Source organism: Fistularia commersonii, chromosome 17 (genome assembly GCF_037954325.1).
Source record: "Fistularia commersonii isolate RoL2024-O1a breed Wild chromosome 17, RoL_Fcom_v1.0, whole genome shotgun sequence".
In the NCBI taxonomy this organism is placed as follows: domain Eukaryota; kingdom Metazoa; phylum Chordata; class Actinopteri; order Syngnathiformes; family Fistulariidae; genus Fistularia; species Fistularia commersonii.
Genome location: NC_141300.1, coordinates 1,685,721 through 1,696,108, shown reverse-complemented (window position 1 = coordinate 1,696,108; position 10,388 = coordinate 1,685,721). Strand labels below are relative to the sequence as shown.

The 10,388-nt window shown below is 53.9% G+C and overlaps 2 protein-coding genes across 3 annotated transcripts; both read left to right on the top strand.

Moving 5' to 3' along the window:
* Window positions 1-2,235: 2,235 nt before the first annotated feature.
* Window positions 2,236-7,727, top strand: ctdspl2a (CTD (carboxy-terminal domain, RNA polymerase II, polypeptide A) small phosphatase like 2a). Its single transcript, XM_086162809.1, has 13 exons — window positions 2,236-2,494; window positions 3,663-3,874; window positions 4,275-4,410; window positions 4,531-4,677; window positions 4,771-4,998; window positions 5,097-5,190; window positions 5,496-5,607; window positions 5,686-5,772; window positions 5,863-5,925; window positions 6,002-6,081; window positions 6,156-6,282; window positions 6,355-6,450; window positions 6,533-7,727. The coding sequence occupies exons 2-13, from the start codon at window positions 3,686-3,688 to the stop codon at window positions 6,596-6,598; spliced, it is 1,425 nt and encodes a 474-aa protein (XP_086018935.1). The 5' UTR covers window positions 2,236-2,494; window positions 3,663-3,685; the 3' UTR covers window positions 6,599-7,727.
* A 783-nt stretch (window positions 7,728-8,510) lies between these two features.
* On the top strand, window positions 8,511-9,999 carry LOC147224677 (uncharacterized). Of its 2 annotated transcripts, XM_086162816.1 has the most exons (3): window positions 8,511-9,046; window positions 9,158-9,429; window positions 9,516-9,693. In XM_086162816.1, exons 1-3 carry the CDS (start codon window positions 8,722-8,724, stop codon window positions 9,564-9,566), a joined length of 648 nt encoding a protein of 215 aa, XP_086018942.1. In that variant the 5' UTR covers window positions 8,511-8,721; the 3' UTR covers window positions 9,567-9,693. The 2 variants fall into 2 exon arrangements, with proteins under 2 accessions (XP_086018942.1, XP_086018941.1); XM_086162815.1 differs by having other exon boundaries at window positions 9,158-9,999.
* The last annotated feature ends 389 nt before the right edge of the window (window positions 10,000-10,388 follow it).

The window sequence follows — 10,388 nt, the reverse complement described above, 5'->3', positions numbered from 1 at the left end:
GTCTGTTTGTGATTTTCTATCAGCCGGGTGTTAAGGTAAGCTTGAAGGATGACATTCCATGATCCGCTTCTCCTTTTCTTCTTCCACGACTTCATGATTCCTGACATTTTAAACGGAAGCCGGAGCGAGCTGTCATTCGTCCAAAGGCTGCGAAGGCCTGGCCTGGTGCGTGCCATCATCAATTGTCGATTATTACCTGCCGAGGATCAGGTTGATCGTCCATCCATCTGTTACTCCGCCATCCATCTGGACAAATGGAGGCGATCAACACTCGGGCTCCAGAACATCTAGTGCCTTCAGATTCAGGCTGGCATCTCAGCTGATGCGCTCGGGTTGGTTTGGGATCGAAGCAGGATGATCGCAAACATCCTCCACAGGGTAAAGTCCATGCTGGGCGTCTGGGTCATGCTGCCGGAAGGACTGGGATTTGGAGAAAGGAGCTGCTGGGAATGAGACGCTGAACACTGCTCCGATACAATCAATAGTACTGTCCAGGTCTGGTCAGTGAGCAGTGCTATGTATCTGAACAGTACTTTTTATCTTCACTGTAGTATTTATCAAAGCATTATTCTGTATATGAACACGGCTATTTAGCTGAATAATAGTATTTGATTGAAAGGTACCATGTATCCAAACATTACTATCTATCTGAGCAGCACTATGCGTCTGAATAGTACAATTGATCTGAAAAGTACTATTTATCTGAATAGCACAAGTGATCTGAATAGTAGTGGTATTTTTTCCACTGGTATTATGATCTGAGCACTACTGTGGACAAAAGAACAGTATTATCGATCTGAACAGTACCACTGATCTGAGCAGTAGTCTTTGTGTGAACAGTGCTATATATTTTAAAAATACTTTTTATCTTCACGGTAGTATTTATCCAAGCAGTACTGTGTATCTGAACAACATCAATTATCGTCACGGTACCATGTATCTGAACAGAGCTATTTAAGGGATGAATACTAGCATTTATCTGAAGTGTATTATTTATCGGAAAAGTATAATGTATCCAAACAATACAGTCAATATGAGCAGCGGTGTGTACCCGAAGAGTATTGTAGCGTTTTAGTCAGGAAAGCACCTGGGTGACGGTTAAACATCTGTTTAATGTCTGTTGTTGGCCACACAAGCCTGCAATACAACTAACTGTTCCCCTCAATTCCAGGAAAAAAAAACCAGAATTCATTCCCAGCAACCCAAAAATCCCAAGGAAAACAAGCATCGACAGAAACCCCAACATTTGTGACTTGTAGCAGAATTATTCATGTGAGAAGTATTACTTATCTGAATATTACGATCTATTTCTGAACAGTACTATTGATGTGAATAGTTGTATTTCTCAAAGCAGTACTATGCATCTAAACTGTTGATCTGAGCGGTCTATAAGAACAGCATAGAGAGCAGGGAACAGGTTGAGGAACATCTACAAAGGTGTAGGTATGTGCTGGAAAGGAGAGGAATGACAGTTCATCGCAGCAAGAAGGTGGAGGATTCGAAGAACTTCAGTCCAGAGTGTAGGACAGTGTGGAGAAGAGGTGAAGAGACGGGTTCGAGCAGGTTGGAATGGGTGGAGAAACGTGTCAGGGGTACGAAGAGATAGAAGAACATCAGCCAGGATGAAGGAAAGGTGGGGGAGATGGGGGTAAGATGGTCTACAAACACTGACAATGAACAGAAGACGGTAGGCAGAGCTGGAGGTCGCAGAGATGAAGATGCTGAGGTTCTCTTTGGGAATGACCAGGATGGATAGGATCAGGAATGAGTCTATCATGTTTGATGTTTCGGAGAGGTCAGAGATAGTTGGGTCAGGACAGTGAATATAATGGGAGACGGATAATGGAACAGAAGGTCCAGAGGAAGACCAAAGAGAAGACGAGTGGACGTTTGGAGAGAGGATATGAAGGTAGTTGGTGTGAGAGAGGAGGATACAGAGAATAGGATTCGATGGAAATGGGAGATTCACTGTGGAAACTTCTGAAGGAAAAAGCCCAAAGGAGAATAAGAAGCCGGATCTGAATGTTGCTGATGTGAAAAGTGCAGTTGAAGCCTTTGGATGGAGAAGGTGCTCCCGGTGACCCACATCCAATGTTACCATGGAAACAGGCGGCCGTGGAAAACAAACGCCGACGGCGGATCGATAACCTTTGCGCGCACCAACATCCGCCGCGGGGAATCGAACCGGGCACCGCGGACGGGCGGCACCGGGCGTCCGCCCGTCCGGCTGCGCTCCTCCGCCGGCCGCCGCTCGGCCCGCGCTCCGCCGCTTGGGCCCCCCTGCGCGTGTGTCGCATTCTGCTGCGCACCTCCAACGTTATGTTTGTGATGAGGAGGCGGGAAATGGCGTCCGCAGACATGGTTGATCTGTGACTAGCCACCGAGCGACCGACACCGCTGGCAGCGACGAGCGCCGCCCGACCTCCATCGCCGGCCGTCGCGGCCGAGAGCCGACGACCCCGCGGCACGTTTGGGCGAGCTTCCTCGGTGATCGGTGAGCGGCGGGCTGCGGCGACATGTCAACAAGATGTTTGTCCCCGGCTAGCGTGCTGCTAGCTAGCGGTTAGCCAGCGAAGGGGGCGTAGTCTAATGGCTGAAAATAGTCATGGAAGCGGAGAAAATAAGGCGGTATCCGGAGCGTAGCTGGTTGAAATGAGGCCTTTTCGGGGGTTAAGACGCCGACGGTTCGGTTGTCGGCGCCTCGTTCGGTGCCACCGACCGCGCCGCGAGAATTGGAGCGAGCGGAGTTACGGCCTTGCTTTTGCTGCCGCTGGCGTTTTGTTAGCCGGAGAGCTAACAGCGGCTAGCACCGTTAGCAATGGAGCCCGCTGACGGCATTAACGGCGGCGCGGAGTTTCCGCTCGAATCCGCCCCGACCGCCGGTCCAACGTCAGCCGCGGCCGTGGACTATTCCACCGCCACCGATACCGCCGCGTCTCACGGCACGTCGGTCGCCGGCCGTTGGCCCGGTGATCGCCCGCGCATCGGGCCGGATCCGGGCTAACCTCTGGAGCGGCAGCCGCCGCTCTCATTACACCCCGCGATGCTACGCGGAGCGGCTGGACGCCGCAGCCCGGGCACCGGGCACCGCCGCCGGGACGCGGGCACCGCCGCCGGGGCGCGGGCACGCCCTCACCGGTTCTGGCTCTCACTCACGGAAAACCGTTTTTAACGTGCCTTGTCGTCCTGGTTTCCGGCGCACCGAGGCGGGACGTTAGCCGGTCAGGGTCCGCGGTCACATGACTTTTCACCCTTTCGTCACTTAGTTAACGGCTAGTTAACGACAAGTTAGTGAAGACAGTGCTGCTCTCGGACCGGCTGAGCCACTAGTTACCCAGATGTGGACTCGTCAGCAGTAACTAATCTTCATCATAATAATCCAGGCTATCTTACAATCATAGAAAGTGAACGTTAATGTTATCAATAATACGGCTTGTACCAGAGAAGAAAAGCCACAAGATTTGTTTGTGTGTGTGTGTGTGTGTGTGTGTGTGCGCGTGCAAGTGTTCTCCAAACATCAAGTTATATCAGAGATGACATTTCGAAAGTGGTTGATGTGTGCACCTGTCACTTCTGTCCAGTTCAGCTGTGTGCAGAGGGGAGGACGCTTTTCCGCAAAGACCTTAAGTGTGTTTTCTTGTCCTCTCCCCGCCTCGCATCAGGTTCTTCTATGTGACGTCGGAGCATGATGAGGCTGAGAGTGCGTAAAGCTCCTCAGCAGCCAAACGCCGGCCATCCCGCACACACGCCACAGGCCAAGAGGAAACACTGCCAGGTGGAGCCTTCCCCGACCAGAGGTCAAAGCAAGATGCAGAAGAGCAAAACCGGCCTGTTGTCCACCATCAAGAAATTGATCCGCGGGAATGCAGTCAAGGTGGGCTTGGCGGGGTCACGGGGAAGCTTGTAGTTCTTACCCTCTCGTGAAGGAGCTAAACGCCGTCCAGGGAGAAATACAAAATCTGATCTGCGTAACCTTCAGAGTTGATTCTTAATTGCAGTAACGTTTCACCGAGGACCGCTTATCGTTCATATTTTCACTCCTGTATCGGCCAGATCCGTGACGTCCGCATACATAGAAATGTCCCGTCACAGTATGTGATAATGTGGAGAATTAAAACCAAAACGCACACAGGAAGCAGCCATCTGATAAGTGGTCTGTGAGCGCGCACTGCACCGGGGGAGTATTCGGCTCTACCGTCAGACGGAAATTGATCCGCAGAGGCTTCGTTGAGTCTGCATGCAGGTTTGGACTATTGGTGTTTCTCCTCCCGCAGGTGGAGCAGGACATCCCTGCCAAGAGGAGTCGCATCGATTGTACCTCTGAGAGCGATCTCATCACGTCATCGCCACAGACCAGAGGACTCCCCAACAAGGCGGTCTCCAGAGCGTGCCGAAAAAGTCCCAATAAAGGTATGGGCGCGTCGCGGTCAGGGGGGGGTGTGGAGCCGCCGCCAGGCCTTCACCAAACAGCACAACGAATGCGGCTCCTCCCAAAGTTTGCTTTCGAAAAAAAGCCATCCTGTCTTCCAGACCCTATGACGTGCAACAGCAAACCTGTCAAACAGAATGGCAAGCTGGAAAGTCCTGCAGAGGCGGCCAACAGCCCGCCGCGCACCACCCTGCTGGGAACCATCTTCTCTCCGGTCTTCAACTTCTTCTCACCAGCAACAAAAAACGGTAACGCCCACTCTTCGTCTCCGGCGAGGAGTCGAATCAATTGTTCTCGCGGGTCTCGCAGTGGAAATGAATGTTTGCGACCGTTTTTCCCAGCCACCCCTGGCTCGGACTCCCCCGGCCAGGCAGTGGAGGCCGAGGAGATCATGAAGCAGCTGGACATGGAGCAGGCCGAGGAGATGCCCAGCAGCACCCTGACGTCCTCAGAGGGCCTCGGGCCCTGCCACGCCACCCCGGCGGTACCACAGAGGCTCCAGATCAACTCGGACGCCACCATTGAAGAAGGCGAGATCGTCACCGAGACCGACATGCCCCCGCTGACGGGTATGTCCGGCGGACTGAGGGACTTTTCCATGTAGAGGAATTCCACTTCCCTTTCCGTTTGCCGTGTTAAACGGCGTCTTGTTTCCTGTGGCTTTCAGCTCCCGGTTGTATCCCGGACGGCGGCTACCCCCACACACTACCAGCAGCCCCCGCAGAAACCTCCTATGACGAGGACTGGGAGGTCTTCGACCCGTGAGTGCACTCCTCCGAGACGCACATCACTCTTCATTCAGTTGTCGGAGGCGTGCCGCGTTCGAGTGCCCCTTGATTCTGTCCCAAATCAAACCAAGGTGACCTTGGATGTTAGTTCTAGGTGTGCTGCAGTGTTGCACTCTAACCACTAGTGGGCAGTAAATTACAACCGACAATGAAGAGTGTGCGTGTGTGTCACTCAGCGTGATGGTTTTCCAGTCTTCTTAATGTCCTATTTTCAACCAGTTCTTCACCCACAAGTCCTTCAAGTAGTCACCTGGAGGTTCTTGTCATACGTCCTACAGGTATTTCTTCATCAAGCACGTCCCGCCGCTGACGGAGGAGCAGATGACACGCAAGCCGGCCTTACCGTTGAAAACCCGCAGCACGCCAGAGTTCTCCCTGGTCCTGGATCTGGTAGGGTTCAGTGTCTCCTGCACCTGAAAGGAGTTGGTGGTGTTACACATTGACCTTCTGCGACCCTCTCCGTTCCAGGACGAGACGCTGGTTCACTGCAGCCTGAACGAGCTGGAGGACGCCGCGCTGACCTTCCCGGTGCTCTTTCAGGATGTGATCTATCAGGTATGGAGGCACCTCGGCCTCGGTCAGGCATTGAGACGGCATCTTCTTGCCGCTGCCGCCGTTAAGCCCCCACTCCTTCTCACCCCAAAGGTCTACGTGCGATTAAGGCCCTTTTTCCGAGAGTTTCTGGAGCGCATGTCTCAAATGTACGAGGTAAGAGGAGTCCTGTCTCAAACGTCGTCATCGCCGTCCCGTGTCAATCTCTCATGGTCGGCCTTTGTCGTCTCAGATCATCCTCTTCACCGCGTCCAAGAAGGTCTACGCCGACAAGTTGCTCAACATCCTGGACCCCAAGAAGCAGCTGGTGCGGTGAGTGAGGATGCCTTCCTTCCCGGCAGACCTGCCGCCGCCGTTTGGCCTGATGTTCTTCTCGGTCGTTGCAGACACCGGTTGTTCCGGGAGCACTGCGTGTGCGTCCAGGGAAACTACATCAAGGACCTCAACATCCTGGGCCGGGACCTCTCCAAGACCATCATCATTGACAACTCACCTCAAGCGTTCGCCTACCAGGTGAGCGAGCAAGCGTGCGAGTGAGCTTCGGCCGCTTCTCCTCCGCCGGTCTGACGGCCGTCTGCTCTGCAGCTTTCCAACGGCATCCCCATCGAGAGCTGGTTCGTGGACCGCAACGACAACGAGCTCCTGAAGCTGGTGCCCTTCCTGGAGAAGCTGGTGGAGCTGGTGGGTGTTCCCGTCCGGTCCAGAGACGTGTGGGTTCAGAGCTTCTCCGCCCTTCACCGTTCCTCTCCTCTCTCCTCCCTAGAACGAAGATGTCAGACCGCACATCCGGGAGCGCTTTCGTTTACACGACCTCCTGCCGCCGGACTGAGGACCTTCTGTGGGTTCCTCGTGGTCTCCAGCCCTCCCCGCCAGAAGGATTTATTCAATGGATTTGCAAAAACAACTCCCCCACCCCCATTACTGTTTGGTTTTTTTCCTTTCTTTTTTTTTTTTCTTTCCTTTTTTTTTTTGTTTTTTTTTTGGAAATCATGCAAATGCAAAGAAAAAAAAGAAAAAATCAAGCTATGTTAAGAGTGAAAAGCCCTGGATGTTGTTACACACACACACACACACACATATACGCGCACACACACACACACACACACACACACACACACACCCCTTCCTCAGCAACCACCTGGGACTGACCGAACTGAATGTCACTCAGCGTTGGACTGTGTGGACCCGGCGGTGGGCCCGACCTGTAGAGTCTTCACTCTCCTTTCCTGTAAATATTTGTACATAACTTTTTTTTTCTTTTTTTTTCAAGTTTTAAATGGTTTTATTTACAGATTTTAGTACGCGTTCTTTGATTACCGCTCCCCCATCATGTTTAGCGTGTTTGCGGTCGTCTGCTTCCTTTCCGTTGTCCGCCTGCGTTTCTCCTGTGACGCTTTTTTCCTCCATGACATGCAGTCGTCTGTAACCAGGTGCAGTTTTAAGATGTATCTTTGGGGGAGGGGATGGAAGGGAGGGAAGAGGGAGGGGTAGAAAAAACAAAACAAAACCAGTTTCTGAAATGATATTTTAAAAGACAAAAAAAGCTATGAAATGGAAACAAGAGGAGGGTCTTCACCGAATACCAAGCCATAGTGGCCAATGACTCATTTTGAAGATTTGTATTTGAGACTCTGCGCTGGGGGGGCCGGGCGGGTCGGGGAGGGGGGTTCCGGCATCTTGCACTTTGACACCCAACCCTTTGTAAGTCCATGTAAAATCTTGTCACTTTTCTACGCAGGTGTGTCTCACCTCGATTTGTTATGTAGGGCGGGGGGGCGGGGGGGTCAATTGTAGCACCAGCAAATTGCCAACACGATTGCTCTGAAATCTTGTTTTCCAGGACGTCTCGTACGGGGAACTCCACCACGTAGGAGTCAGAGATTGACTATTGAATGATCACTCCTGTTGTATTCAGTGTTACTCGGTGGTTTCCTTGAAAAATAAATGCATTTTTATATTAGAGAGCCTCCTGACTGTATCGCTGCCCAGCCTTCCGCTTGGGGGAACCTGGAGAGAAGAGGATCAGCCAGAAAGAAAGGAAAGGTGGAGGAGACTGCCAGAGCTGGATGATCACCCCGCGGCACACGCTAGATGTTCTGGAGGTGGTTTGGTGAAGATCTGGGATGCTGAGCTGCCCGGTAGGAGGTCTGGAGGAAGACCAGAGAGGAGATTTGTGGTTGGAGGGAGCCGCCCGGAGGAGAAGAAGACTGGAGGACAGTGGACTGTCAGAGGACTGTTGCAGATGGTCACATCCGGCGGCAGCCATGTTGTAATTGAAGCAGACACAACGGTTCTTCTTCCTTCTCCTGCCACTGGCGGTTCCCTCATCACTTGTGGACCGCCGTGTGTCCCTCAGGCGTCTCCTTCCATGAGGCTCCCAGAAAAAAGGCCCAATGAGGAGAACTGAAGGTAGGATGCAGACCAGACGGGGGGGGGGAGATTCACTGAGAAGATCACTCACAGTTCTTACAAAGTGCCAAACGCCTGCAGGGACCCGAGAATACCTGAGAGCCCCTTCCCCCTGCAGCCCCCGTGAATAATCACGCTCTTACGTAAATCGCCCGGTGTGTGTGTGTGTGTGTGTCACCAACAGGAAGCTCTTGATCACACACACCTCACTGACAGCCCCATCCTTTTGTTCTTTCAGGACAAACAGGTCATCTACCGGATTGCAGGTGAGCTGCAGGTTAATTGGTGGTGATGGGGGGGTCACGTGACGGCACAGACAAAGGGGGCCAGTCTTCCCGCCTCCTGCGGACTTATCTGCAAAGGAGGACTTGTTTCAAAACAAAACGCTGCCCTTGATAGTGAGGAGATAAGGCCTAACCCTGCGAGCGGCGCCCTCACCCCGCAGTACCGCCGCCCGCCGGTAGGGGGCGCACGTCACGGGCGGGGGTGGTTAAGGTATAAAAGGTGCGTCCAGGTGCGCGCACCCCAGGATGACCGTGAAGCATGTGGGCTCTTCTCCTCCTGACCGCCTCTGTCGGGGCCCTGGGCACGGAGGAACCCCCCGGGGATCCCCCGCTGCTGCAGGCCCTGCACTGCCCGCCCTGCGAGCGCGTCCACTGCGCCTCCCGGCGGACGCTGCGGCTCCAGTGCAAAGGCGGCGTGACGACGGGCGTGTGCGGCTGCTGCCCGGTGTGCGCCCGGACGGAGGGGGAGGCCTGCGGGGGGGCTTGGGACTACCTGGGTACCTGCGACGAGGGGCTGGTGTGCGTGTACGAGGACGCGGCGACCGGCGAGCGGCACCCGGAGAGCAGAGGGGTCTGCAGAGCAGGTGGGCCCCGGATGGTTGCAACAAGTATCTGAACAAATATTGCAATGTGAGTGCTTTGCATTACTCACCCCCCCCACCCCACCCCCACACACACTTCTGGTGCTGTTGCAGTGGTGGACCCTCTGGACCCGGAGAGCTGCCGCCCGGACTGCACCCCTGAGTTCTGCGCTGCGAACCCCTCTGCGGTGTGCTCGGCCCGGTCGGTGTCGGTGGAGCGGCGGGGGTGCCAGGGTTCCTGCCAGCACACATCCTGCTCGGCCTGCCTCCTGCTGCGGACCCCCTCCTGCACCCAGGCCTGCGCGCCATCGGACTCCCCCTGCCTGCAGCGCTTCGGGAAGTGTGTGCGCGCACACCTGTCGGGCGCATGCGGACAGAACCTCCAGGTGGGCCAGATGCGTGCTGCCACACACACATGCACACACACACACATACATACAGGTGTGGGTCCAACCTCGTCCTTCCTCCGTAGGCCGACCCGGCGGGCGTCCTGCTGTGCGTTGTGCCCCCGTGCCCGCGCTGAGGCACAAGCCGATCCTCCACCATCTTCAACTCTGGACCTTCTGCCGTGCAGGAGAACATCGCTTCGGCGGACCGTCACCATAGCAACCAGCTTCCTCCAAGAATTTCGCACTGGGAAACGTTTCACTCGTTGGGAGTTTTTAAGCTTCGGCTGAATCCCCTGTGTGTGTGTGTGTGTGTGTATGTGTGTGCGTGTGTGTGCGAGTAATAATCTGCCATTTTATCCCGAAAACGGTGCAAGTGTGAAGAAATGAATCTCTGCTGTAAAATAAGTCTGATTTATTTGCAGATCGTTTTTTTTTGACTAACATGATGTGCTCCTGTGTCAAATAAATGGTTTTTTTTTTAAAAAATAAAAAAAAAACACCTGTGGTTTGGTTTTTTGTTCAGCTCTGTGAACATCTCCAGATTTGAAAGGCAGTGATCGTCCTCTCTGGGTCATGTGACCCCCCACGGTTATTGAATAACGGTGTTTATGAGGCGGCAGGTGCAGACCAACAATAGCACGGTTGTTCCGTGACCTTCACGACAGCCCTCCGCGGAAGAACCCGGGATTTCGTAAGCGGTCTCGGCTCCACGCCAGAGAACATCCGGAGACCTTCAGCTTACATCGGGTCTCCTCCTGGACGGGACAGCGAAGGGACTCTTCCGCCGGGGTTTCAAATGAAGCCTGACTCAGCCACCAAGCTTCAAAAATACTACTACAACTGCTAGTACGAAAACTCCTCCCGCAGCGGAGTTGCATGCAGCGCCATCAAAGCTGCCGCCGTCGTTATCAACCGCCGCTATTTTACTCCAACTGATAAACGGAGACATGAAAAGG